General features: G+C 51.7%; 3 protein-coding genes across 3 annotated transcripts; 2 read left to right on the plus strand and 1 right to left on the minus strand.

Moving 5' to 3' along the window:
* Nucleotides 1-4,621: 4,621 nt before the first annotated feature.
* VOLCADRAFT_99550 (uncharacterized protein) lies at nucleotides 4,622-7,078 on the plus strand (the record flags this gene model as incomplete). Its single annotated transcript, XM_002958237.1, has 2 exons — nucleotides 4,622-6,149; nucleotides 6,975-7,078. 2 exons carry the CDS (start codon nucleotides 4,622-4,624, stop codon nucleotides 7,076-7,078), a joined length of 1,632 nt encoding a protein of 543 aa, XP_002958283.1.
* Nucleotides 7,079-7,126: 48 nt separating this feature from the next.
* Nucleotides 7,127-11,094, minus strand: VOLCADRAFT_108071 (uncharacterized protein). Its single transcript, XM_002958254.1, has 7 exons — nucleotides 10,812-11,094; nucleotides 10,594-10,751; nucleotides 10,262-10,534; nucleotides 10,077-10,181; nucleotides 9,492-9,675; nucleotides 7,939-8,107; nucleotides 7,127-7,849 (listed from the first exon to the last, which is right to left on the minus strand). The coding sequence occupies exons 1-7, from the start codon at nucleotides 10,948-10,950 to the stop codon at nucleotides 7,603-7,605; spliced, it is 1,275 nt and encodes a 424-aa protein (XP_002958300.1). The 5' UTR covers nucleotides 10,951-11,094; the 3' UTR covers nucleotides 7,127-7,602.
* A 2,963-nt stretch (nucleotides 11,095-14,057) lies between these two features.
* On the plus strand, nucleotides 14,058-25,367 carry VOLCADRAFT_77886 (uncharacterized protein). The gene is made up of 10 exons (XM_002958238.1): nucleotides 14,058-14,439; nucleotides 14,783-14,925; nucleotides 17,243-17,512; nucleotides 18,157-18,390; nucleotides 21,356-21,527; nucleotides 21,759-21,871; nucleotides 22,178-22,360; nucleotides 23,426-23,548; nucleotides 24,239-24,448; nucleotides 24,795-25,367. The coding sequence occupies exons 1-10, from the start codon at nucleotides 14,193-14,195 to the stop codon at nucleotides 24,939-24,941; spliced, it is 1,842 nt and encodes a 613-aa protein (XP_002958284.1). The 5' UTR covers nucleotides 14,058-14,192; the 3' UTR covers nucleotides 24,942-25,367.
* The last annotated feature ends 2,222 nt before the right edge of the window (nucleotides 25,368-27,589 follow it).

Here is a 27,589-nt window from a genome sequence, read left to right on the forward strand (position 1 = left end):
CTAGTGACGGAGGTATAATTTAGTTCGTCCACCAAACCGTCGCATCATCGGGGCGCTAGGGCGCCTGACAGCTGCACGGGTGGGGTCTGGTGACACTCGGGCGCTGGAACCTGGGTTGGGCGATGTCGGAATCTGGACGCGCGCTTCGGGCCGTGGCCTTGTGAGGGTATTTGGGGGCTGTCTGCAAAAAGTCAGCCCGAACGCTTGACTTTGGGCCGGGGCGCTAGGGTGCCTGACAGCTGCACGGGTGGGGTCTGGTGACACTGGGGCGCTGGAACCTGGGTTGGGCGATGTCGGAATCTGGACGCGCGCTTCGGGCCGTGGCCTTGTGAGGGTATTTGGGGGCTGTCTGCAAAAAGTCAGCCCGAACGCTTGACTTTGGGCCGGGGCGCTAGGGTGCCTGACAGCTGCACGGGTGGGGTCTGGTGACACTCGGGCGCTGGAACCTGGGTTGGGCGATGTCGGAATCTGGACGCACGCTTGGGGCCGTGGCCTTGTGAGGGTATTTGGGGGCTGTCTGCAAAAAATCAGCCCGAACGGTTGCATTCCAGTTGCATTCATGATTGCCGTACTCAGCCTCAGGTGTGATCCCTGGCCAGGCCATGCGGTCAGTCAAGGTCATGCATTCCCCAACCATGCTGTTTGAAATGTTCACAGCTTCTTGTAAATAAACAGGCAATTCACCAGCGAGATGTACCTGTGGCATATCAACACTCATTTCATGCACACACGCAGCAGGATCATCCAGTATGCACCCATTCAGTATCCCATCACTCTCCCCAAACAGGAAGTCCTAGATTAACCCTCAGTTCACTTGGTCTGATTCCTGTTAGACCCCCACGCTGTCTCTGTAGCAAAGCCGCGAGCTTGGCGCCCCTTCCCAGGCGTTGGCTCCGGCTGCCCCTGTTCCCCCGCTGGCCACCCCCTGTTGCTTGCTCGCCCCCCTTGGTTGGCTGCTTGCCGCCTGGTGGGCTGCCGGCGTGTCGATCACTGATGTCCCAGACAACATTCGAGTCCTGAAGGCAGTCCACTGCGGTGGTTCGGATGCTGAACTGCTTCCTGCAGGTTCCGCAGTAGTGAACGGGAACCTCCAATTCAATAGGCTGGTCCCACGTCACCACGGTGATCGGACAAGGCAGTGGTTTGCCAGAGCTCTCAGCCCGGCACGTAGGGCAGGTACTGACGTCCGCTGCGGCGACTGCATTCCTGAACGTGACCCCCGCCTGATGAAGCAGATTCTTATGTGATGCAACGGTTATGTGGACGGACTAAAACTATACCTCTGCCACTAGCTGGCGGGAGTTCGCGTCCTCACTGAGGATCATGGGCCTGGCAGGCCCATCATCCTCATCGGTGTCCGAACCCTCACCTGATGATGCATCCTCCTCACTCACGGCATTCACATCATCATGTATATGATTCGTATAGAAATACTCTTTTACGGGACCTTCGTCTTGATCAGGCTGCATGTGGAGCAAGGACACATGTTCTTTGGTGGCGGCGTTTTCCGCAGTTTCTTTCTGTGCCTTCGCTACTACTTCTGTCTTCTTAAGGGCAGGTTTTGTTTTCGATGGCTTCTGGGCTACGGGCAAGTAATTGTTGATACCGCTATACATGACAGCACAACTACGGCCCAGTATACATGAATAACATTTCTTTATACTGGAGGACAGCACCGGGGTATGATTACAGAGAAGGAACGGTTCGGGGAGTACGTTTTGAACCGTCGTTCATCATTACACCTAATAACAGGGTGTTTCCACTTGGCCGAACACTAACACTAAGTTTGAATGTTCTTCGTCCTGGACTCGTCTCTCGCCGTTCTAAATGCATATATTGATACTACTAATGATAGTAGAAAATATTCATCAAACAAATTGGAGGTTGGGGCACTCCTGGCGGAGAACCGTAATGCCAAGTGGAAACACCCCGTACACTAAGTCCGCACTAGCGCACACTAAAGTTAATTGGAATCAGACCTGCCATTAACTTTAGTACCTAGCACTAACTATTTGGCGGGCAACTTTTATGAGCTGGATTTCCCTTCTGACCATAGACTTCCTGCAAACGCCGCGTTGATTTGCGCACGCCCAACACCGACAGCCTCAGAACACCGCCATTTTGCAATGGAGCCCTCCTTCAATAACGTTCAGCAAACATATACCGCTAGTTTGCCTTCCTTCGCTGGCCGGACGTTGCCAATGCACCATGCGGACTTCATGGCGGTCATCATGACGCAGGCTGCGCCGCAGCGGATCTTAAATACGCGAATGCTTAATTATCAGCAATTAATCCCTGGCGCTAAAACATTCAAAATACGAAAACAATTTTGGTTTCGGCGCTCCTTAGTGTCGCTAGTGGAAACACCGTCACACTAGCACTACACTAAGTCCACACTAGCACATAGTGTACCGAAGATAGTGTCCGGCCAAGTGGAAACACCCTGTAAGCTTGCAGCTTTTACAGCATCAGAACGTTTTGGAGCTGCTGAAAAAGTACCAAACAAAAATGCAAATTGTTGCGATTTTGACGGGGAGGGTTTACGTTCCCCGTGTGAGGCCTTGCGCCGTTCGTTTTGAGGTCCCCGTTCCATGACTCTCACGTGCACGGGGACCTCGCCATAGCTCTGACAAACGCGACTTTGTCCGGGTCAATTTCTTCTCGTTCGTCAAGCCATGTCCTGTTACAGTAAATGCCATTTCCTGTTACAGTAAATGCGAGATTCACGGCTCGAAGAAGACCGTCAAGCAGATGCGCCCCCCCTTTAAGATGATCAGCAATGACAAGTCATGAACGGAGACGAATACAGAAGAAGAGCAACATCAACGTAGAGATACAGCAAGTAGACCAGAGGGCGTGGGACCCAAGACTGGCGACGTGACAGCGTGCAGGCTGGCTGACGATCAGACCATGCGGAAGAACAAGAACAAGACAAACTGATCCATTTCATATATGCAAGACATACCGGCCATGAGAGCAGGGACCAGTGCGAAACTTTAACCTATGCTAACTTACCGCAACTAGCCCACCTTCGTCGGAGCAAATTAGCATTATGGCTGCTTGCATAACAAATTGCGGGTGCGAGGCGAAGTGCACTCTTGTGTACTGCTAAGGTCGCAAGTCGCAAGTTGCAAGTCGCAAGTTGCAAGTCGCAAGGAACACGCAAATTTTCTATATGATATTCTATATACGCGAATACGTACGTGAACCACGCCTGTAGGGTGTAAACAGATAGCATTTGCGGCGTCCGCGTCTGCGGGCTATGGCCGATCGCAGGCGCAACTATGCTGAAGTGGCTTGCGGCCTATGTGGCTTCGTCTGTCTGAGCAATGCAATGTAGCTATTCATGCGCACAAGCTCACTCAAGCCTCATCTAGTTCTTATCAGTATTTGCTTGTTGTATCTCATCAAGTTCTTAACAGCTGTTGAGAACTTACTGCAGTATTTGCTTATGGGCCTTCTGGTGGGGTTCCGAGGACTTTCGCCAATTGGGGAGTCGTTCACACACGGCTGCCAGCTGGTGCTTGTCACCACCAAGCAGAACAACCTTTCCCGCAAAAGGCAGCGTGGCGGGTACGTCAGGGCAAGCATCCAGGCAGTGTTGGTGCAGGACGAGCGACTAATATACCGTTCATACATCTTTAGAGTGCGAAGGCCGCGGCTGTCATAAGTATGTAAAAGGACATGTGCAATGATTATAACTACAAGAGAATGCTCTGTTTTAGTTCGCGATTCGCATTCAGTTACTGGAAAAATGCGGTTGTAGGCTACGAAAGTTACGTACAGGTATGATACAAGTCTAACACCGCAGTCATTCGAAAACTCACCAGGTATTATGATGAATAATAAGAGTAACCCAACGACGAGGACAGCTGCGCTCAGTGCTGCAAATCATGACTGGAATTTCCGCTGTCGATTCTGCAACCGAGTATGTTCCAACGGCTTAAGCTCACGCAGCCCCGATGGCCAGGAAGTGGACCTCTACCAATCACCACCGAAGCTGTTCAATATCTTATCAACATTCATACAACGATCGTTATCAACCTATGTCTCGCATTCCTTGTGCCATGCAAGGGCTCCCACCAGCTCCCACGTGCTTGACTCCCTCTCCATTCCGATTAATCTGCAATGTGTGTGAAAAAGTCTGCTTTGTTCAAATTTTTTTCTTATTAATCAGCTAAATGCCTTAAACCTTAAACATACTAATAACTATATTGTATTTAGTTAATTGAATCCTTACGAATAATCCTGATTTTCTATATTACTTATGCTTTATGTTCACAGCTTGCCAGCCACCGTAATACAATATTTTATTATAAGGTATAAGATTCAGATTGAGGTTAGCGTTGGTAGCGTAGCACAACGACAGTTCTGCATTTGCTATTTGCACTGCGGCTTCGGAGCAGGTTCCAAACTTCTAACGGACCAGAATGAGACCGTTTCACCTCGTATGCTTAGCTGGCTACAGAGTACTATGCTGGTGCTGGACTAGTCTGGATGTGTCATCGCTGCATGACTATGACGCAAGTCTTACCGCTCTTACCTGGACTTTAGACAGTAGCAAGAGCTTGTATCCTTTCCACTGTAAACTAAAGCGCTCTAGTATTAACTGTATGCAGCTATGGCATCGGCACCTTTTCACCAGTCGGTGCCAGTTCCTCCACCATCGGCCCATCCGCTATCAACTTTGGACTGGGGCGCAGCGGTACATGGATCATCAGCTTTCCTACAAGCCACAAACCACGAACATCAATTAACTTCCGGAGACGGTGCCGGGGCGCCCGCGCCACAACCGTTCCAAGCTGATGCCTGGCATTGCGCGCCTCAACCGGTATACGCAACATCCTACCCTGGAAGCGCTGGCTCCGGCGCACATGGGCATATAAACCAGCACGCATGGGGTCACACACAATCCTACATCGGGGCCCCGGCCCCGGATTACCCTCCTCAATATCCGGCATGGCAGCACACAGGATACGGTCAGCTGCATCCTCCTCACGAAGCCCACGCGAATTACTACCAGCAACACTACCAGCAGAACCAGTACTTGCATCCGTCGCAATATGCCTGGCAAAGCTACCACTGCCACAGCGCCATATTGAAGTACCCGGCGGCGCCTGCAGACGGTGCCAACACCAGCGACGGCGGGAATGGTGATGGCACATGGAAGGGCTGGGCGTCGTACAGCGGAGCACGGCCGGAAGATTCCTCTCCGTCTACGGCGGAACCTCCTTTCCCGACCACACAGTCGGCAGGGACTGCACTGCACCAACACCACGCATCGAAACAGCACCACCACCAACAGCAGCAGCAGGATGGTCAGCAAGAGCAGCATTATTTGCAGGATCATGAAAAGGGGCATCCTCGGCATCATTACCATCATCCGCAGGAAGAGCAGCAGCCGCAACGACAACAACATCAACAACAAAAGCAGCAAAAGCAACAGGAGGATCATCCGCAGCGAGGCACAGGGGGATTCTCACCCGCCGCAGCAGTGGCAGCGTCGGGAGGCAACACTTGCGCAGCGACCGGATCAGCTAACGATTTATACGACCCCATGGTTGACGTAGAAGCAGTGGCAGAGCCGGTGGCCGCCACAACCGCCGCCGCCGTCAAATTGACAGGGCCGGCGGCGCAGGAACCAGCGGCAGGTACCAGCAGCCGCCAGGCGACGGCAGCTAACGGCCCCATCCCCCAACCCGGGGGGAGGGAGGGTGACGTCCGGGGTCTACATGACGGAGCCATAGCGGAGGCAACGTTGGGGCCGGCGGCGCCGGCGGCGGGCGTCGACCTAATTGTGGTGTGGGACCTGGATGAGACGCTGATTATATTCAATTCACTGCTCAGCGGTGCCTTTGCGCGCGCCGCCGCGGCGGCGGCGGGCCGCGGCCCCGCAGATGGCACCACCGCGGCGGCAGCGGCGGCTAAGGTTGCGCCTGCGGCGGTCTCTGGCGGCGGCGGCAGCAGCGGCGCAGTCAGTGGCGATGATCCTGCTTCGGGGCTGGCGGGTCAGGCGGCTGAGTTGGACCGTCGATTAGCGGAGATGGTGTTCGATTTCTGCGATGATCACTTACATTTTAAGATGGTGAGCCTAGCCCACTGGGGCTATGACGGTAACGCCTGCACCCGCACACCCGCACTGGCTCACCGTGAGTCACATTACGTGTGCACGCACGCACGTGCATACATACATACTTACTTACATACATACGTACATGCATACATACATTAGGGTTAGGCACTACTGGTAACGCGCGACCATTGCCCCCGGGAGATTCCGGGATCTAGACCTGTAAGGGTCGAAAATCCTTCCGATGGTGGAAGGTACTGCGCCCCTAGTTGATGGACGGTGGTGACCTGGGATAAAGTTAACCTGCGAGCCGACCAGGAATGGAGTTGGGCCGCTGTCGACCTGGCAGATTCCGTTGGATGCTGGTGGTGGGTGCGGAACCTGAGCGATCCACTGAGAAGTTGACTAGGGTGACTGGATGAGGGTGCCCCGAAATACCGGGGAAGGCAGGGTTTCGCCACTTTGTTTAAAGCCGCACCCCTCGATTACAACAAGAAGGAGTTTCAGGGTTTTCAATTGGCATTAAGCCTATATGGTCCCTAGTTCGAAACGGCAAGAGATGGGGTCATGGGCTTCTCGCATATCTATACATTAGCTTGTTGTGCCAGCAATGGACTAAATGCTTAAGGCTACTGAGACGTCATCCAATCAGGACTGATGATTCCTCAAGGCTTTATGTGGATCGGAGGGTGAGTATTTCGCCGCCACCTGTATTTTCCAACACTGATTATTTTAGCTTATTGTCTCAGTATTCTATTCTTTATAATCATATCAGGAATACTGGACTGTTCTCAGTTGGCAGGCTTATGCCAAGCGTGACCTTTGTTGTCTGTCATCCATCGCCCTGTATCAAAAAGTCCAAGGCGAAGCAGATCCAGGTCATCATGCCTTGTGAACTATGCAGACCTGTGGCTGGTAGCAGAGGCCATCCCTGCGGGTATTGAGGGCCTGGTACTTAGCCTGCAGACCGGGGAAAGCTTTTTCCACTTATCAATCGACCCTTACTGAGGTCCGGAGGGGTGCTATGTCCGTTTATTAGCCGAGCTAGGCAAGTATTAGGTTGCGGGTTCCGTCCCAGCTAGACTTTTGACACGATTTTTGAAAGGAAGTTGTGGTGCAAGGTAAAGGCATACGTGTTTGTCCTGAAGTCTTCCCTCAAGAGAGCAACTGACAGAGTAGAACACAGGGGGTATACCCCGATGCTCTAGAAGCAATAATTCCCCAACTATAATGCTGTTGTCCTACTGTCGTACACACATTCACAAGCTTGTGCACGGCCAATAGCTTCCACAACACTGCCATCACAAGCTCCTCAGCAAGTAGCGGTTGTTATGCGCACTGCAAAATGATCCAAGACTTCTTCGCTATGGCAGTCCATCCACTTGTAGTAGCAAGCACTTGCCTGCCATGTAAGCGCGGACTTGAACAAGATGGCACCATCCTGCTAAAAGCAACGACTTTCACTGAACTCATGCTCCAGCAACACAAGACTCTAGGACTCTTGCCCTACGAAATCAATGGTTCCAGCTCTTTTACTGTGATAGTTCCAGCTGCCGCCCTGCCCACAACTCTTTGTCCTCGAGGGAAGCAGGGCATCTCATCCCGTTGCCAGTCACTTCCGATGTTGCAGCTGAAATGCACGATGGAGCATCCACCACGTCAACGAAGGATACCAGCACAGTGATATCATCCATCTTGCCTCCTGTAAGCTGCTTGAAGTGCACCTTGCCTCCTTTAAAAGATACGCCAAGGAGCTTGTCCCACCATGGCAGGTCCAAGCTACAGCCAGAAAAACGGGTTCAGTGGTAGAGCCTACAGAAGGCCAAGGCAAGGAAGTTTGTGTCACTATCTTGTATGCATCATCTTACCCCTGAGACAAGGCTTCGCGCGTGTAAGGTGATGCATATTCGGAGTCGCTTGCATGACGCCGGGCAGCAGCCGCGATGGCGTCAGCCGAGGCCTGGACGTCTGCTGGTCCCTTCGGTAGCAGCGGTATTATTTCCGTCACGTAGCAGTTGTCCCAGAGACCGTCCGTTCCTGAATTGATGTAGGGCAATGTTAACAAACCGAGGCCCAAGGTCATTTAGTTCGGGATGCAGCCAAGATAACATAAGAATTCCACCGACCAACTTCCCATGCTGTGTTCCAGACAATTGCACTTGCCGTAGAAGTTTGCCAAATCCGTTAGTAGAAACAATGTGCATGAACCCTGTCACCTCAGCCATATGTCCATTCAGCTTCTGGAAGAACGCTTTTATGATTAACCACCAATCCCGACCCCGGAACCCAATGCATTTATGTGCCAATATCAGCTAAATGCAATTTCCCACCACACACAACCCTCTCAGTTGTATCCGCTCAAGGTTTTGCTATCCAAAACCGCACATATCAGCTGCCCCAGCACGAGCTCATTTCTGAAGTATGTTCCTCTGCGTTCAAAAATCAGTATTTCAATTTTTGCACAATCCAGCGTCATCCCCCGCAACAGTGCAGGGTGCGGACTTCCAACCGCTGCATAGAATACCGAAGCCCAATGTGGGCACATGGGAAGTTTGATAGCCCTTACGATAGAAATCCGTGCACTCCCACCCAGGGACACGAGAGACAACAGTTGAGGCATCGGCACGACTGCAGTGTTGCTGATACCTGACTTCCACAAATGATATGCTCCCCCAAATATTACCAAATCCTAGAGAATTGATCTTCATTACCACTATATACCCCACAATGCAACTCAGCTGGCACTCCCTGCTACTGCGACCCGCAGAGTTGGAATCTACAATCGCAGCAGCCAATCCTGCTGAAACTCGCCCGATGTGGGACCTCTGGCTGAAGCAAGGCAGTCAGATAAACACTACGTGGCCAAACGCACTAATTTACACCGTCTGTGTCGTCACATAACGACACAGACGCATATCGACGGAGCTGCCAGGTCCTCGCGGTCAACACCTAGGTGGACATGGTTGCTGTCCGGCACAAGTGCTTAGTGCTCGGAAACCCCTGACCCTGCCCGTTAAGGTCCTCCGGTTATTATTTTTGCAAATTGAAGCTTGGGAAATTGCCTCTCAGGCGCCAAGACTTTAACCGGGCCAAGACACACACCCGAAAAGGACTGCAACTTGAAAAACAGTGTTGTAACAATAAATAGGTTTTTCAGTTTCCTTGCTGCAAGAGAAGTTAACCAACCAGGAAAACTCCCGCTCCAACTTCCCAGCCCCTCAAGCATGAGGTCTAAGCCAATGCAGTGTGCCTCAACAATTGCTCGCTTTGTAAAGCATGTCTTAAGTGGCTTACTGGAGAGCGCCCGGTGAACACGGTTACCTTATGCAATCAGTGCTGACAAGGCAAACTGTATGATGGTTTCCAGGATGCAGTCGGCCTTTACCGCAACCGGCATAATCAGTACATGACGAGAACTCACCGGCAACGATAACATCTCCAGGTTGGAGGGCGATTCTGTAGATATCAGCCATGTCAGCCGTATCGGTAGCTTCTACAAACTCAGGAAATGCGCCAAACTGTAAAGGACAATCAAAGTAATGCTGCAATGGCTTCGAACGAACCAATTCCCTTGCCTCTCGAATTACAACGAAGCCACTGTCACCCTGATTGGACACCAAACAGCCATAGCAAGCGAATGACACTGTTGGAACAAGTGGATCCCGTTCAAATGGCTTAGCAAACCCTATGCATATAGGCGTGAACCTTAGCAACCTCGCCATCAGACGTCCTACCTTAAAGTACGAGCTCCAATTTTACAACCGTTGGATACTCATGCATGGCACACTATACTGTGAGCGCAAACGTGCATGGTTCGAACGTCAGGCGGATTGATATAAACTGGGAAAACCCATAGGGCAGGCAACCAGGGCACCGAGTCACCAGTCACGAGGCCGTCAATTCATCTTTAATGTGTGGCCTTTTACGAGCACAGGTTTCCGTCCCCCGAGTATGGATAAGCCAGCATCGCAAATCCTGCGTTAAAGCTGCAAGACGGAAACCGCACCAGGTTAGCAGCCATGAGAACGCCATTAACTTGGTCAAGTTGCAACACACACGCGGTTGCCGAACCGGGCACCTTCGTGTTCATGTGTGCGGCCTCCAACGCTCCCTGCAGCCAAAATGCCCAACGGCCATCATTTGCATACCGAAGAACCAATCATAGGCATCAAAAGCATTACGCCACCTCACCCTGGGATCAATGTGCACGCCCTGCCTTGAGGAAACAAGGTCTTGAAAGATGTCCTTGCCTTCCAGGTAAGCCCGCGCCAGTTGCATGAGCGTCCGCGAATAATCTGAAAAAGAAAACTTTAGGACATATAGTGAAAATGGAAAGGATATATTCACTTCTTTACCTGCAGGATTCACGCCGCTCTCTTGCCAGCCCCCAACACCATCAGCCACGCCGAGTACTCCTCCTCCATACTCCGAAATGAAGTGAGCGTCTTCGCCACCATAGTGCACCTGCAGGTTAAACTATAATAATACACGACAAATAAAGATTGCGCGAAGATAAGCCTCACCTTCTCAGGATGAGGCAAATAACAAACACTTGTGCGAAGTTGCAGAGCCTTTCCAGGTGGCAAAGTCGCTGGCCTTGCGTAGCTGTCAGATGCTGAGCTGCTGGGCATTACAGGGTTGCTTGTCGAAGGGTAATCCGCGAGCTCGAGGCCAGTTCCGCCTGCATCGCACTTAAGAAGCTGTTAATCCTGACAGGCTGTGAAGGGCTAAGGAGACTCACTCGGAGCTGATGAAGACGATGCGCTGTACTGGTGCGAGCGGCGCCGTGATAGCTTAAAAAAAGAAAGCATAGCTGCCTGAGTCCCTACTAGTGGTGATGAAAGTGCGCTTCTATGCCAGCCGCTCACGTGCACAACCATTGTGCGTTTTCCAACTACCGTATCGCGCGTCTTCCCGTGGAGGGATTAGCGCCTTCCGGGGACAAGAAAACGTCAACTAATCGCACGCCTGACCATACACATGCTTCAGTTCATGATGTGAACATCGTGTTGTAAAGCTTCTTGTGTACATTTATAACACATCGAGCAGAGGTTTGAGGCTGAAAGCCGAGCAGGAACTCAAGCATGCCGTACAAGGGAGACTTTGGCATTCCACACAGGCCTCACGGGGCCGGAATCCCGGAATTTGACCTCGTGAATTCCCAAGCAAATCCGGGTCACATCCCAACGGGATTTGAGGATTTGACCCCCAAAACAATAAGCAATATAATGGTCATGCAAAGATTTCCTCGGGCTTGGCATTTGACACATTTGAGGATTTGAACCCCCCAAAACAATTATCATCATGCAACATAGCCATGCAAACAATTCCAAGCGCAGCCGTTACAATATATATTGCGTATGTTCGAGCGGCATGTTATGCCCGTGCCAGTCAGTCCTCGCGCTGCATGCCTTCAAACATTTAGTTAGACTTTTAGTATTAGAGTTATTCCTCCAAAGCCGGCGCTCAACGCAAAGAGCGATGTCAGACAGCGGCGACGGACGGGCTAACAAACGCCGAAAGGTACCCTTGATGAACTGAACCGGCACGTGCAACAGTTAGGCAAGAAAACGAATACAAACCGTACTTTTTCTTCATAAAGGATAACCATCTCACTCGCAAGGGTCGCGCACAGCATCCCCGGGATTGAGAAACAGTTAGGCGTCAAATTCTGTTCTCAGGACCTCTCAGACATGCGTGTGAGTTATCAATAAAGTTAACCTCTAGTATGTTGCGGTGGAATGGTCGCTTTACCAGGTTGGTGATCGTACGAGTGCCCCACCTATCGTTCTGCAAGTTGTTCCGCACGTGCTAAAACTAGCATACGGGAAGCAGGGCGCCACAGGGCGTCGTCGGGGCAGAGAGAAACCCACGGGTCGGCAACGAATATACAGTTCGAACGCATGCACATGCACACACGCAGCTGCAGCTGCGTGTGCACAAAATCTCACTTGCGCGCCACAGGGTGGTGTGGCTCAAAACAACTTACACCACCACAAGTGGGAGAAGACAAAACACATGCATTCCTACCCACAAAAATGCGCGTTCCTCCACAATAGCTTTTGTGTAAAAGATGTTAAAAAGAGTCCCCCACGGCACCTCTCTCCAGCCCTCCACAGCTGGACGACTCTGCGCCCTCTGTCCTATAAAAAGAGTCTAAACGTACCCCACATCCTATACCACATTGCATGCATCCGACGTGTATCATGTTTTGGACGTATTGCAAATGCATCCCCCTTAACCCCGGCGTCGTCGAGACATTCTGACACATTCGGATATTGTGTCCTCCAAATGAATCAGGGCGGCGTGTGGTGGCGTCACGTGGCGTGTTTGAAAAAACAACTGACCCCTATGACCTAGATACCCGTCCAATCGTAATATCGGGTCCGTATGGGTCCGGGATGTTTACATATACCCCTGTTTTGCAGACAGGCAGTTGGCGTTGGGACGCCTTATGGACCATCTTCGCCAGTGTCTGTACCGTTAACCGTCTGTAACATTATTCCCGCGTCTCTAGTATCCGTGTGTCACATGATGCTCCGTGCTTGACACATAATCTGCATCCAGACTTCTGCCATCAGCACATCCGTTTCCGCGAGAGCAACGATGATAATTAACGCAGACTTTTTCCAAGGATAACGATGCAGTACTTTGCACCTCAGCGTTACGTTTCCAAAACACTAAAAATGTAGCTAAGTTGCCAGATATTTTGCTGGGGCAGACTGTCGCGAGAAGCGTACAGCTCGAGTGAGGAGTAGTGTCGAGGCTACCGCACCTCCCAACCCCGCCACCGTCGCTGCCGCTGCTGCGTTGCTAGGCCCCACCACCGCCGCGCCTGCAGTCGAGGCTACTGCACCTCACAGCCCCATCACTGCCGCCGCTGCTGCTGTTGCGTTGCTAGGCCCAGCCGCCACACCTGTCGTCGAGGCTACTCCCAGCAACATCACCGCTGCCGCTGCACCCGGCCCTCTCACCGGCGCTGTTATCTGCTGCTGATACTTGCACAACACTGCGTCTCCGTAGAGGTCCAGGGTGCTGATGGTCCCACCGATAACGCTGCAGCGCCAACATACCGGCCAGTTATGTCCCGTTGCGTAGATAAACGAACTTGCTGCCGTGGGCTGGAGCTGAAGCCCAGACACTTGCCAGCGGTGTTGATGTTGATATTAAACAGGAACTTGTTGGCCTTTATCATCGGCGAGATAAGAGGAACTGGCGCAGCGGGTCCGTGTGGGCGGGCGGCCGCGGGAACGCCGGGGTATCCAGATGTGGCGGAGGGGATTCTAGAGCGGGCCCTGCGGGGTGCAATCGACAAGAACGCCACGCGCTATTGACTTGTTTCCGACCGCGCACATGAGCGTCGAGACATACCTGTGGTTCGCCACGTTGCGCCGCCGCCTGTGCGCCGGTGCCCATCGCCGCAACCAGTCCCTGCTACCCCAGCGCCGCTGACAGCTGTCTCGCCATCAGATAAACTGTCAGCGTCGCTCTGAGTGTCACTGTTGCTATCAGTTGTCGGAATGTCGTCGCGAACGATTTCGCAAAGCCATGAGTCGTTACGTCTATCGAGCTATGTGATTCATTATCGTCTTCAGGCAAATTTACATTTAGCAGATATGTGGAGACGCACTAAGGCTCTTATGCGCGTAACTTTTGGGTGGCATCGCTTTGGGTGGAATGGCTTCAAGTTGGCCATCGTTTATCGGACTATGGACTTATATGTGTAAAGCTTTGTGGCTTACCTATCCTTTGTGCTTCATCTGTGGCAATTGCATTAGCTTTCCGCCGGCAGCTGCGGTCGCGTCCTTGCGCCTTTGACTGAGCTATCAGCAACGTTACCTTAGGACAATCTAACTCCAAGAAAGCAGCTAGTTTACGCAAGCACATTGCCGGCATCCCTCCAGGGCGGCCTCACCTTTAGGGGGTCCCCCGAGATGTCGAACGTTCTGGCTATACAAGCTTTACGGACTTGGCCAAGTAGGTATTAATGCATTGTAACTATTTTAAGCGGATGTGCATCGTTACGTCAACGTCATCGTTGACTCCTGCTGATTCACAAAGAGCCAACGCCATTACACGAGCATAATCACCTTTCAAGCTTCCAGATAGCCTCGGGGCAGGAATGCTTTCCTGGACATTCGGCAGGTCAAGGATTGTGCAGTGCGCGCTAAAAATTGCCCACGGCAACTCATCTTTCGTTTTATTTTTTGGGAAAAGAGAAGACACATCTATAACTGCCATCAGGCATACGACGGGAAGCTCAATCCACGACGAAGAAGACAAGGCCGGGCGTCCTACAACACCCTGGGTCCGGCAGGTTATCAGCGGAGTTGACCTTATGCGCCACCCCAAATACAACAAAGGACTAGGTAACGAGGGAACTCACATGGTCAGCGTTGTACAGCAGGGAAGAAGCGGCGGGCTGGGTTGTGATACGGACAATGTGAAGGGTTGCACAGATGACATGCTGTTAAAATCATGGGGAATCTTACTGGTTGCCCGGATCCCTAGGGTAAGAACTTAAGTTGCCATGTGGCTGCACACCCCGACTTACACACCGTGCATGCCGTGTAGGTGGGTCCAGGTTATTCGAAACGTAGTTCGGTCGCACACTACTGTGTGACCATGCACCATGCCAGGGTTGCCGTCAGTTGCTTGGGGTACACTAAAACGGCTCCACCTCCACCCTTACACGAGTGCTCCTCTGTGCAGCTTTCTCCGACGCGGAGCGCGACCGGCTGTACCTCCGCGGGCTACTACCGCCAGCTGTGCTGTCACAGGAGGTCCAACTAGAGCGCACGCTGCTTAACATCCGAAGCAAGGATTCTGATCTCGAGAAGAGCACGTACCTGCAGGTGATGTGTGGTGAAACTATGGATGTCTCGTGCGTTTGCGTGGCTGAAGTGTTAGGATGTGCTTTTTAGTGTTCACCAAGAGGAGAACTTGGGTGCCAACTTTGGTTTTTGCACGCATTACAGCTGGGAAAGCGTTGTCCCTTTCTGGTCACACTTTCGTTCCTGTTCATGAATTGCTCACCGTCGCCTGGGGTAAAGATTTTTGTGTTCTCGGAGCTCGCGAAGAAAGCGTAAGGAAACAAAAAGGCACCACATAGGAAGCGTAGCATATAGCATTGTGCAAGATGTATCAGCAATGCATATATTCTCTCAGAGACGGGAAATCTCGCTGAAGACAATAATTCTGCAAATGCAATTTGTTCAAAAGCGAATGAATTGCCAGCCACCCATCTTCTCCCGCCGTTGAATGTCGGAAAGCATACGCTGTAGCGCCTCCTAATCTGATATGATGTGGTACATGACACCGAGACTTGAGCAAGCAACATGGAGCATCAATTGACGCCGGTTTTTCCGTCCAACCGATGGAAGACGAATGTGGGCCCGCAAAAGCTACCTGCTCTGTCGCCATTCTGCGATGCACTGGGCAAAGATGTATTAGAGTCTTAACACAGCCTTTTCCTTTACAACGTTAATATAGCGAAATTTCCAAAAGTATGCCCTAAAAGTCTATCAATAGCTCTTAAAGCAGCATCATCCTTGACCGAATGGTCGTGTGTGGGTGTTTCGTTTTACACTGAGGATTTGGCATGCGTTAAATTTTGCATGTGGGCGATGGCGTTGTAAAACGAAGGATGCATCAAATACAACCCATACAGGCAGATAAGAGAGGTCACTTCAGCAGCAGCACCTACACTACCAGCACGAATCTAAACATGGCGGCTATCTTAATAGCAGAAGGAAAGTTCCTTAAGTTTTACTAACCCCTGCTCCAGGATTCGAGATCCCGGCTATTCAAATGCCTAAACCTTCGCTGAAATGTCGCCTGCGAGCCATTTCATGCGTATAATGCGCATGTGCCAAGTGGGAACCCAGATCCGAGTTAAGGTCTTCTGCAGTTTGCAGACTGTATTATTGGTGAATTCTGTGTTTTGATCTTTAAGCACTACAGGCGTACTACATACATGCCGGAACACCGCCTGGCAGGGATTATTCCTAGGCTGCTGAGCCTGCCTTCTATTTTTTTTCTGGGTTTTCAACCGACGAAATTGCGCCAGCCGCCCATTCTTTGGCCAAGTTCAGGCGGAGGAAAATAGCAGGGTTCCCATTTCCCTTCATAAGTGAGATAGCCATATTACCCATCGCACGACTCCTGCCCTGTCATCATGCTGCGCTATTTTGGCCATTGATTATGTGTTGGCACATGTTTGGATGGCAGCGCACCCGAAATTCAGGTTGCGTATCCAAGGCGTGGGCATCTGACTCTGACTGGGGGCCCTTCCATAAATCCCAGGGGAAAAACGAATCTTGGCCAGTCACGCTAGTTATGTTTCCCTCGTTAGCAGGGTGGTTGATTGCTGGGACAGGGGCAAGCTGGTTTGTTGTATGGCCGGCTTGCTATGAAGGACAAGGAGAAGGCAACCATCACGCGCTACATAAAAGGATTGAGCATGACGGGAGGCTAGTGATCGCAGCGCGCAGGCGCAAGGGAGTGCCGCATAGGATGGCATCTCTTTTTCGTGCCTTGATCCGTTGCGTATTGAGACAGGCGCAAATCCTACAATTTTTGCATTGCTTGACTTCAAAAGTCAGCATGACTGGTTCGAGCCTGACAACCATCGTATTTAGGGTTAAAGATTTCCCACCTGTAGGCCCAGATGTCGCGGTTACGTAGGGTTAAGGGTGAGTCTAGGGAATTGCTGCTGCAAATGACAAACCAGTTACATGGAATGTTGTCCTGGTTCTGTTGCAGGGCGCCTGCAGTGAAAGTTTACAACCCGAGGACGAAGGGTCCTCAGGAGGAAAGAATGGAAACAGCCTCAACTAACAGCCTGTAACTACGTGTACAGGAACGACTCCCTGGGCATTAGGCTGGCCCATGATTTTGTACCCTAATGTTGTACCTGGCTATGTATCCATAGTCTTGAGGGTCATGTAAAACGGTAGGCCACGCCGTTCACGGATTCCCTCATTGATCTGCACACGCTGCTTAACATGATTGAAATGTGTTACATGGCGGTTAACCCGCGATTTGCGCGCAGGCAGGTGCGGCTTTACCCATTAACACAAGGTACAATTAAAAATTGAGTGGCCATGCAGGTGCGTTTACAAGCTGCTTGTAAACATCACGCCATGTGCGCGCCTTCCTCTTTTCGAGCAGGGCCTTCAGGAGCGCAATGAGAGGCTGTTCCACCGGGTGCTATTGGAGAACATTGAGGAGCTACTTCCAGTAGTGTACAACCCCACTGTTCGACTGGCCTGTCAAAAGTACGGGCTTATGTTCAAAAGCTTGCCACGTGGTCTGTTTATCACCTTGGAGGACCGCGGCCGCGTATTCCGCATTCTCAAAAACTGGCCTGAGCGCAATGTCAAGCTCCTCGTGGTCTCGGACGGGGAGCGCGTCGGAGACCTGGGGGACCTGGGTGTACAGGTATGCTGGAGAGTGGTGTTGCTCCTCCATGTTCAGTATATTTCACAGCTTGGGAACAAGATGGTTTGGGGTTGGGCATGCGCCAAGGCGCAGCAGTAATGTCAGGGTCTTCGCTTCACACGAGAGCAGGCCCATCATCACGCCTTATCGGTGTGTACTGCATAATGCATCCTTGTCGCTAAATTCTGTGTCTTGCTGCGCCGTGTATTGTCCGCCACCGGCTTTCATTTATTGGTACCAGTCACAGCATTGGGCTCGCAAACGGTCCCGTTGCGTCCACAGAACTTTTAGCATGCGTGCCATGCACGTCGATATTTTGCTACCGCCACTGAACAGTCGATGGCCCAACCGTATCAAATTATGATTACAGCACTGGCAGTGTGCCCGTGCTTCTAGCCGGCAGCTTTAAGGAGGCAGAATAAAACAGTGCGCGGAATGTTGTGCTGCCCAACTAGCACGGGTGCTGACAGAATTCGCAACAGCGCTTGTCATCAAACGGACCATTTTACAGGGTCCACACATTCCGTGTTCTTGGAAAGCTCTCAAGCCCTGTCGTCTTACCTGGGCGTTTCTGAGGCACATGATGTGTATGCTCTTGTGACAATGCTGAGACTTGTACACGCTGTCCAACTGAATTCATACAGGCCGTTGGAGTCCCCATATCGAAGATATCGCTGTACACTGCATGCGGAGGTATCCCCCCTTCCATCGCGATGCCAGTTATGATTGACGTGGGCACTGACAACGAGGAGCTCCTGCGGTCGCCCTTCTATGTCGGGGTGCGCCATCGCCGCGTGCGGGGCGACCCCTACTATGAGATCATGGACGAATTCTTGACTGCAGTTAAACGCCGATTTGGTAACACCGTGCTCGTACAGGTGGGATGGAGCATGTGTAGCATGCGTTCATTGTTGTGGGGTCTCGGGCATGCAGGATTTGGTCAAAGGCGTCCGTGGGAGGAGTTACTCTGCAATAGACGAAGGATTATGAAGGTAAATGTGAAACATGCCTGGAGTGTGTACCCACTGCATGTGATAATCCGCCATGCTGGGTGAACTGTGTTTGGGCCGTTACAAGTTAAATACATTAATAGAATAGAAAGTAAAAGTTTTTAAAAAAATCGCGTAAAGGGGCTCCGTACGAAGGGCGCAGTGCCGAAGTGCCCAGTGGAAACGCCTCGGACACTAAGTCCACATTAGTGGCACACTAGTTATCAGGGCCTCAGACCTGCTGATAATTTTCAAAGTGGACATTAACTTCCGAGCGGGAAAATTCATAGTCAGCCATTTTGCTTCCTCAAGGCCCTACGTTGACTTTTCTAATTCCTTTATCCATAGTCGCAAATAGCCCGTTGACCAGTGGAATTCCGAGCAGGACCGGTCGAATCGCCCATATTTTCCATGTGGATTATCATTGACAGCACTAACTAAATGCTCCAACTGTTAAAGACAAGCAGACAGAGGATTCAAAGAAGCGTCATTGCCTGGCCCAGCTGGCCCGGTGATGGCTAGGAGGGCCAACAGGGCCGCGGCCAAGCCGCTCACAATCTGAATAAGTAAGTCGTTGTCTATTGTAGGTAAAAGAGAGAAACGTAGTGCACCCTACTCTTACTATTACAATGGTTTGGCGCCTTAATATGAACCTGTCGTATGGTTCCGGGACACCTGTCCACTAGCCACACACTAAGTCCACATTGAAGATAATGTTCAAAAGTTAGTGTGCGGCCAAGTGCAAAAGCCGGGCCGGGTGTAAGCCGGGCATGTGGGGGGGGATGGGAACCTGAGGAGCATTCCTGCTCTCATATGTCTGCACCATGGGGAGTTCCAGATAAACCGAGGAGCTGGCTCTGAGAGCGGTTTTTTGCCAACTCGTGTAGACTCGTTAGCTGAGCCCGGACCGTCAGTCCAGAAGCATAACTGGCGCCGTTGTTCGTGCCTGAGGTTCCATCCCTAGGTGCCTGTTTTGCGTTGATGTGATCCATTGCTTTGACGAGAGCTGTGACAGGGCAGGGGTAGCATTTCCCTACACTGTAGATGACTGACATTTGTGTGGACGAGCAGGCCACAAGAACTGGCGGGTTCCACTTGCACCCATCGCTTAGGATCTTGTCCTAGTCCAGGTTGTCACGGCTTTTTCTCTTGACCCTTCTTCCCCTTTGCACTACGTGTATGTGATGGTGTGCCCTTGCTTTGTCTCTTGTTTGCACCCCCAATGCTGCTTGTATGCATGCACAATACACCGCCACGCATGCAGGGGGATTTATTTTCACTTTGTTCTTGCTCTTCTTGTGCCACCTATCGCTCTGCCCCCTTCTTCCTTTTCGGGGACCCTGCCACTCCCCATAACGCTGCCATCCTTAGGTAAGGATATGGTGTGGGATCGTCTTGTGGCTTCAGTTGGGTTGTGGCTTGTGCCTGGATCATCGTGCAAGTTTCGCATGCTGTTCTGCAGTCTATTTTTGGGCGGGGCCCCAGCGCGAAGAGCCCAGGGGGGCCCCGACCTGTAGGATTGCCCATGTTCGTGTGTGCGTGTGTGTGTAACGGACCAAACATAATATCTCGCCCGGCTGAAACGCGTTATCGGTACTATATTGCATTCTCTATTGCAAGGTATCTCGCCTGTAGCCAACAAAAATCGTATGAGCACAAACAACTTTGGCTGCCTCAATTGACCGAGCCCAAAGTCACATCAACGCCTCTCGGGCTAAATTTCATCTCAAAAAGGTGCCGTGTATCTCATATTTGAATTCTTAGATGACGGCGTATGATAACTCGAACTCCCAGGCCGTGTGTGTGTAACGGACCAAACATAATATTTCACCCGGCTGAAACGCGTTATAGGTACTATATAGCATTCTCTATTGCATGGTATCTCGCATGTAGCTAACAAAGATCGTATGAGCACAAACAACTTTGGCTGCCTCCATTGACCGAGCTCATAGTCACATCAACGCCTCTCGGGCTAAATTTCATCTCAAAAAGGTGCCGTGTATCTCATCATTGATTTCCGAGATGACAGCGTATGATAACTTGAACACCCAGCATGTGTTACCATTTGCCCACACGGGCCTTCCGACTTGCCACGACAAAATTTGCTTTCATTTCTGTATGAAATACACAAGCTGCTTGTTTGTACATTTACTTTGGCCAATGCATGGGGTCTCCGAACAGTTGCAGCGTGCCGTGATGAAGCTTGCGGCAGTGGAGTGCTTTCCTGTAGCCGCTGGTGCTTCAAGACCTAAACATCACAGACAGCACACAGGCCAGCAACCGATGGGTGTGCCACGGAATAGTCCCGAAATCGCTCGAAAATACATTCGTTACACAAACACTAGCTCCCACCATGTTGACATTACCCATCAATTGTCACACTTGCCACCCTTGCTACTGGCCTGTACGGATGCAGAGGGGCCCCGCCCTTTTTCCGGCTTCCTTGAAGCCGACACCCAACTCGTCCTTGGGGTGCTTAGGAGAGTCGGCGCCATCACTAATAGAAGCAGCTTAGCAGAGCTGCATTCACGGCTACACACTTACGGCGACATGCTGACTGTGGGCTGAAATGATTTAAACACTAATGGTGAATTCGTCTCGTCCCTGCCTGAGTTTCTCGACAGCGCTGGCTGCTCTGAGATTCTGCAATTAGCGCTGTTTTAACCGCGTTTACTTTCCCCTTAAAGCTTGTCAGGGATACAAGCACTGAAGGGGCTGAAGGTTTGATGTAACTCAGCGTTGTGGGGTGCATTCTGCCTTGTCCTTTTTGTCGAATATTTCATGCTTGCATTAAGGCCCGCCTTCCCCAACTCATCTCTGATCAACCGTGACCCTTTGTTTGTGGGTGCGATAGTTTGAGGAGATGGCATATGATAATGCCAGCAAGCTGCTCAACATGTACCGTACTGAGTTTCCATGCTTCAATGATGATATGACCGGTGTGGCGGCTGCGGTCCTGGCGGGCATCATGGCTGCGTTGCCCAAGACAGGGGGTAGACTCAGTGATCACCGAATCATTTTTGTGGGTGCGTGGGGCATAAAATATATGGTTCTGATATGTGTTAAGGGACTACATGCAAAGGTTGTGCGAAAGTGAGGCAAATGGAGATGGAGAGCGTGAAGATGTCACGTGATGAATGCGATGGCATGGATGATGTGGCAAAGGTATGGAAGCTCGTCGGATAGGATTTTGCGCATTTAGGATTCCCGTTTGGGCTCAATCGTGGCGTGAACGGCCCTTGCCTGGTTTTCCACAGGGGAGGGCGCCGTTGTGGCATGCATCGCTGAGCTATATGCCACGGCAGTTGCGACGCAAACAAGCCAGACAGTCCTCGATGCACGGAGGCGACTTTGGCTGGTGGATGCACAGGTGATGGCATGGCCACACGCGAGTTCCAATCGCCTAAGCACATGCATGAGCCCTACTTGCAGAGAAACAAGGACTTCCGCCCTTTCGTGCGTCCTTGCATTTCGGACGTGCGTCCTTGCGTTGCAGATAGATGGTTTGGGGGTTTGGAAGACAAGGGGATAGGTGAGGGCATGTCATACCTTAGCCATTCACCACAGGCAACCAGCACCCAAATTACAGCACGTACCAGTTGAATCTTAGGTCGCAACCCCTGTTTCCATGTAATCCTCACGTTTTGCAACCCTCGCTGATCCTTGCAAGATGTAGGGGTTGGTGACTCGTGAGCGCGGCGACAGTTCCACGCTCGAGTCTTATAAGCTGCCATACTGCCATTCGGGGCCGGAATGCCGGGATCTGGCGAGTGCAGTGAAACTTTTGAAGCCCACTGTGCTGGTGGGGCTGTCCACACATGGAACGCCTCCGTTTCCGTTTACGCCTGAGGTGCTGCAGGTGGGCATGATGTCCCCGGAATCAGATTAGGTGACAAAGTGTGAAGGAGGAGAAGCAGGCCAATAAGAAATCCGTTGTTTAAAAGGTGGGCAGCATGATGTTGATGCGATGCCCAAGTCAGTCGTCCAGTTTTAATAATGACGGCTCTTCGCCGAGTTAGATGGCGCGTGGAGTAGACTACAGGTTGAACTTGAAGAAGGACCAATTTATATAGGCAGACCTACTGTCTTGGCCTCAAAAAGGCAGGCCGTCATGCAACAACAGCGCACTCTGGGATGGCGCTGACATGCAGTGCCGTGTGCAACGAGGCCAGCAAGGAACCTCAACAGCTGGAACAGCATGCTTTCAACAAAGAGGAAAATGGGCAGACCCGCTTGGGAAGATCCTGGCTTCAGGGAACTTCTTTTTGTCGTCCGAAACCGATATCTCTTGTCGGCACTTATTTACAAGCTGTTGAAGCTGTCGACAAAGTGCTTGAGGACCTTACGAACACAACGCAATAGGTCCACTTACGAAGGAAACCATGATACAGCTGGTTATTGACTACGTAGCGCTTTATTGAGCTCCCCCACGTCAGCTTTCTTCCTATCCATTGGACGATCAGAAACCCTGGGGTCTGTGTTCCTCTTGGTGCTGTGGTAACGTTCCAGCAGCATCACCAACGGTCAGGGGGAATAAGTCGTGCTGCTGTTGGCTCCATACCCTGATAGGGGGGCTTGTGATCGAATATTCAGTTTTAGGCCGCAGTGTGTGCTGCGCTTGTTCTTCTGGGGACCGGAGGTCAGTCGTCAGCATCCCATTGGACATGCTTGATACGTAGGCAGTTGTGAAAAGAGCGCAAGACCACCATGCTGTGGTGTACATCACCGGAGCGCCTAGGGAAGTTAAATTGGCCGCCACGATCAACGATTATGGCAGCAGTGACTGCAGGGGCCCCTCAATCCTTATCGATCTTCGGTATCCTGGCTTCCTCCAAGCTTCTGTAAGAGCTTGGATGACTCCAGGCCTTCTATGTGTAAGTACAGAGAATGTATGAGGCAAGGCCCCGCTACCTCCTTTCCTCAGGCGATGTGCGAAGCCTGCAAGCACCCGCTAATCTTTCCGTTAAGTGCTGCAATGCCCGAGTGCACAGTAGTCGACGCGTACAATTGCACGGAGGGCAGAGCGTTGGTTGCGACGGAGCAGAAGGTAGGACTGTACGTAGGAGAGATGGTCTCTGGAATTCAATGTTTGGCAAGGGAAGGTGTTGAGAATCCGTGAACATCGTCTGCCTGGGCGGAAAGTCTATTGTCCCTCTTGTCTGCACTCATGTCACAGTCGCGGGCATGGGATTGGCATTGTTTTCCAACCTTTACCCTCCCCATAATCAATCCAGCGGTCTCAATGAAGGAGACGTGCTTTCATCCTGGTCATACCTTGAATCGGCACATGGAACATAATACAGGAAGGCGCTTCATATGGCGCAAATTCCCATAACATCGCCGGTAGTTGTAGCCTGTTCGGACCCACAAGCCAAAGACCGGGGCCAAGGCTGAAGTCTGGGGACAAGCACGACGAAGCTTAATACTAGACAAGGGACTCGCCTCAACATGCATGATTCATTGGGCCTGAGCCGTCTGCCTGGGGCGGGATGTGACCTGATCTGTACGGGCGCGAAAGCCTAGCCATAGGCTGTCAACTGTTAGGGATTTGAGGGAATCCTTAATGTGCCCTCATAATAGACTAATAACAGGTGGCGGCGGTGAAGTGGGTAGCCATATTCTGTATAAGGAAACCTCCATCCGATACATTGGAATGGTCCTTTCGAGGCTAGAGTTGCCGCGTTGACAGCGCCAATGCTCACCAAATGTTTTATGCCATGCACCGTACACATGACAGGTTGAGTCGGTGATGTTGCCTAGCGGCCGGACAGTAACACCAGCCCAGTGCACCTCGACATACATCTTCCCCGGAGTCGCACTAGGAGCGCTTATCTCGCGTTGCACCAAGCTGCGTGACGAGCAGTTCATTGCTGCCGCGGAGGCCGTCAGCCGTATGGTATCGGAGGAGGAGCTTTCCAGGGGCAGCATCTACCCTTCACTGTGCAAGGTGGGGCTGGGAAGGAGTGGGGCACGGTGGGCATGTGTGCTGCACGGGGAATGCATCGCTGCAGCGAAGTAACGATCGGGGATCATACATCCATGTGATGGTATCCTGCGACCACAGGCTAAAGACGTCAAGTGGCGTTGCTGGAACGATGAATAGCAGGAGGCCATGGTTGTGTGGGCATGTCCTGCTCCTGGCCACGGTGGGCTGCTACTCTTACCGTATGCTTATAGGAATTTATCACGTTTTATTTAACGTGAAGGTCGCCGAGGTTTGTACTGGAAATAGCTTATCCTTCCTCTTCCGTCCTCGCGTTTACACCCACATGCACCTATCAACTGCTGTGCAGATTCGCGACGTGGCCGCCAGCGTTGCGAAGGCAGTGGCGCAAAAGGCGTACGAGGGCGGCTTTGCAACGGCTTTGCCGAAGCCGCACAACCTGTATGAGGCAGCGCGACAGCAGATGTACCACCCGCAGTACAGGCGCTACAGATGAGGACCTGATAAGTCCGGGCCTTCTGGGCCAGCAATCTCCCGATTGCTATGCGCTGATCCTGGATTGAACGAAAAAACCATTTCGTAAGGGAGAGATTAGATGCCTTTTACGGACGGCCCCGATGCCTGAGGAGACCTGAGAAGTTGTCGCCAAGCGCTTATACTTCGTTCGAGTCGCTTGCCACACGCAGCCACACGTTATCCTTTTTATATGCTGGGCGCGGCTTATGTGTGCGGCTGAGATGTGGTTGTAAGCTGACCAGGCTAAGTACACTTCGTGTAGTTCACGGGTGAAGTCATGCGCGACTTTCTTGGTACAAGGAAAAATGCTTCTTCTATAAATCCTGTACTGCTCCTGGCACACGAAATCCATCGGATAGGCAAAAACTGGAAAGACAGAATTCAGTAGGTGTAAATTTACATAGCGAATTTCATGTTGCTGGACGACGATGCTTTACTATTCGGACCCCGAGCGCGAAGCGCCTTCGGGGATCTGAGGCCCCCCGGGGTCACCCCTATCTGTCAGATTTCCCGGCCAACTCTAGAACCGTCCCTTCCCGTAAGCGTTGCAAGGTTCCTTAAGCCAATCTATTGAACGTTGTAAATAAAGCGAATGTATATAGAATAAACGTCCGTGTGGTAGCTTGGGCTGCTTCCTGGACGCGTCCCCGTCGCCAAATGAAATACTACTGATGGCATTTGTCATTGTTGCAGAAATATCGCGGGTTCGGCGCTGCCCTCCAGGCAACGGGGATAATCACTTTGTCGACTTGCTGACTACCGCCCTCCCGCATTCTCGGCGGTCTCGTCTTGCAATTCTTGAACCTTTGCATGCACTTATATCCACATTGCTATCTTTGGCCGGTTCTCAGCTTGCGGGTCGTATTTGGCAAAGATCGGTTGAAAACGATCGCCTACTCCCTCCACTGACCTGGCCCCAAAAGAAACACTGACGGGCTTTGCGCCACGCTGGCAACGGCTATCGCGACAACCTCACGCACTCAGTGTTGGGAGCAGAGTTCGGCAAATCGGGTGTCCTGCGGGTCCGTACCACAGTACCCGCAGCCGAAATTCGGCTTTTGGCGGCTTGCATAACAAATTGCGGGTGCGAGGCGAAGTGCACTCTTGCGTACGGCTAAAGTCGCAACAACCAACTCGCAAGGAACTCACAAAATTTCTATTATCCTTTTTACGCGAATACACACGTGAACCACGCCTGTAGGGTGTAAACACAGCGCATTTGTGGCGTCCGCGTCTGCGGGCTATGGCCGATCGCAGGCGCAATTATGCTGAAGTGGCTTGCGGCCTATATGGCTTCGTCTGTCTAAGCAATGCAATCTAGCTGTTCATACGCACAAGCTCACTCAGGCCTCATCTAGTAACAACGTGCAAGTTCTTATCAGTATTTGCTTATGGGCCTTGTGGTGGGGTTCCGAGGACTTTCGCTAAATTGGGGAGTCTAACGGCAAATTCCCCTGTGGTTGCGGGTTCTGAGCCTGCCCTTGGATTTGCATTTGGCTGTCTAGGTGACTTGCGTTGTCTGGTCTGGGTGGGAGTCTTGTTTGCCCTTATCGTATCAGGTGCAGTGCACGGCCTGCTAGCCCGCTGGCTGTACTAGGAGGGTAGGATCCGGGCTGGAATTGGGGAAGAGCTCTGTCGCAGAATTAGCCTGGATTTTATTCCTGACTAAAGAATTGGTCCGTCGGGGTCTTGAATTGTTCTGGCAGGCTCGTCGGAGATATTCGAATTGCGCTGTGGAGCCCCGGAATTGGGCTGTACTGGGCCTGAATTGGCCTGTCCGGGTGCCGAATTGGCCTAACAGGGTGTCGAATTCAGCCTTGCAGGGTATCGAATTGGAGCTATGGCGAGGTCCCCGTGCACGTGAGAGTCATGGAACGGGGACCCCAAAACGAACGGCGCAAGGCCTCACACGGGGAACGTAAACCCTCCCCGTCAAAATCGCAACAATTTGCATTTTTGTTTGGTACTTTTTCAGCAGCTCCAAAACGTTCTGATGCTGTAATAGCTGCAAGCTTATTAGGTGTAATGATGAACGACGATTCAAAACGTACTCGCCGAACCGTTCCTTCTCTGTAATCCATACCCCGGTGCTGTCCTCCAGTATAAAGAAATGTTATTCAAGTATACTGGGCCGTATTTGTGCTGTCATGTATAGCGGTATCAACAATTACTTGCAAGTAGCCCAGAAGCCATCGAAAACAAAACCTGCCCTTAAGAAGATAGATATAGTAGCGAAGGCACAGAAAGAAACTGCGGAAAACGCCGCCACCAAAGAACATATGCCCTTGCTCCACATGCAGCCTGATCAAGACGAAGGTCCCGTAAAAGAGTATTTCTATACTAATCGTATACATGATGATGTGAATGCCGTGGGTGAGGAGGATGCATCATCAGGTGAGGTTTGGACACCGATGAGGATGATGGGCCTGCCAGGCCTTGTGATGGGCCTGCCGTTCGCGCGCAGGACGTCCTCGTCGTGACATGCCATGCTTCCCAAGAGCAGTTGCTGCCTGACGGAACGAGGGGCAGCAGCAGGGCGTGTCAAGATGGTGGATGCATGGGACAGCCAGAGAGGCGCGTGGGTGCGCAGCAGGGACGGCATGCGTTCTGTTCGGTAGGGTGCGGCGC

Source organism: Volvox carteri (genome assembly GCF_000143455.1).
Source record: "Volvox carteri f. nagariensis unplaced genomic scaffold VOLCAscaffold_89, whole genome shotgun sequence".
Taxonomy (NCBI): Eukaryota; Viridiplantae; Chlorophyta; class Chlorophyceae; order Chlamydomonadales; family Volvocaceae; genus Volvox; species Volvox carteri.

Excerpts from the sequence above, each read along its gene's own strand:
- VOLCADRAFT_108071 (XM_002958254.1), bottom strand. The coding sequence starts at position 10,950 with ATGGTTGTGCACGTGAGCGGCTGGCATAGAAGCGCACTTTCATCACCA. Across the intron at positions 10,535-10,593 it reads ATTTGCCTCATCCTGAGAAG|GTGCACTATGGTGGCGAAGA; the intron begins GTGAGGCTTATC and ends TTTAACCTGCAG. Across the intron at positions 9,676-10,076 it reads TTCTCATGGCTGCTAACCTG|GGTGACAGTGGCTTCGTTGT; the intron begins GTGCGGTTTCCG and ends GTGTCCAATCAG.
- VOLCADRAFT_77886 (XM_002958238.1), top strand. The coding sequence starts at position 14,193 with ATGCTTTCCTGGACATTCGGCAGGTCAAGGATTGTGCAGTGCGCGCTA. Across the intron at positions 22,361-23,425 it reads TTACGCCTGAGGTGCTGCAG|GCGATGTGCGAAGCCTGCAA; the intron begins GTGGGCATGATG and ends TCCTTTCCTCAG. Across the intron at positions 23,549-24,238 it reads TGGTTGCGACGGAGCAGAAG|GTTGAGTCGGTGATGTTGCC; the intron begins GTAGGACTGTAC and ends TACACATGACAG.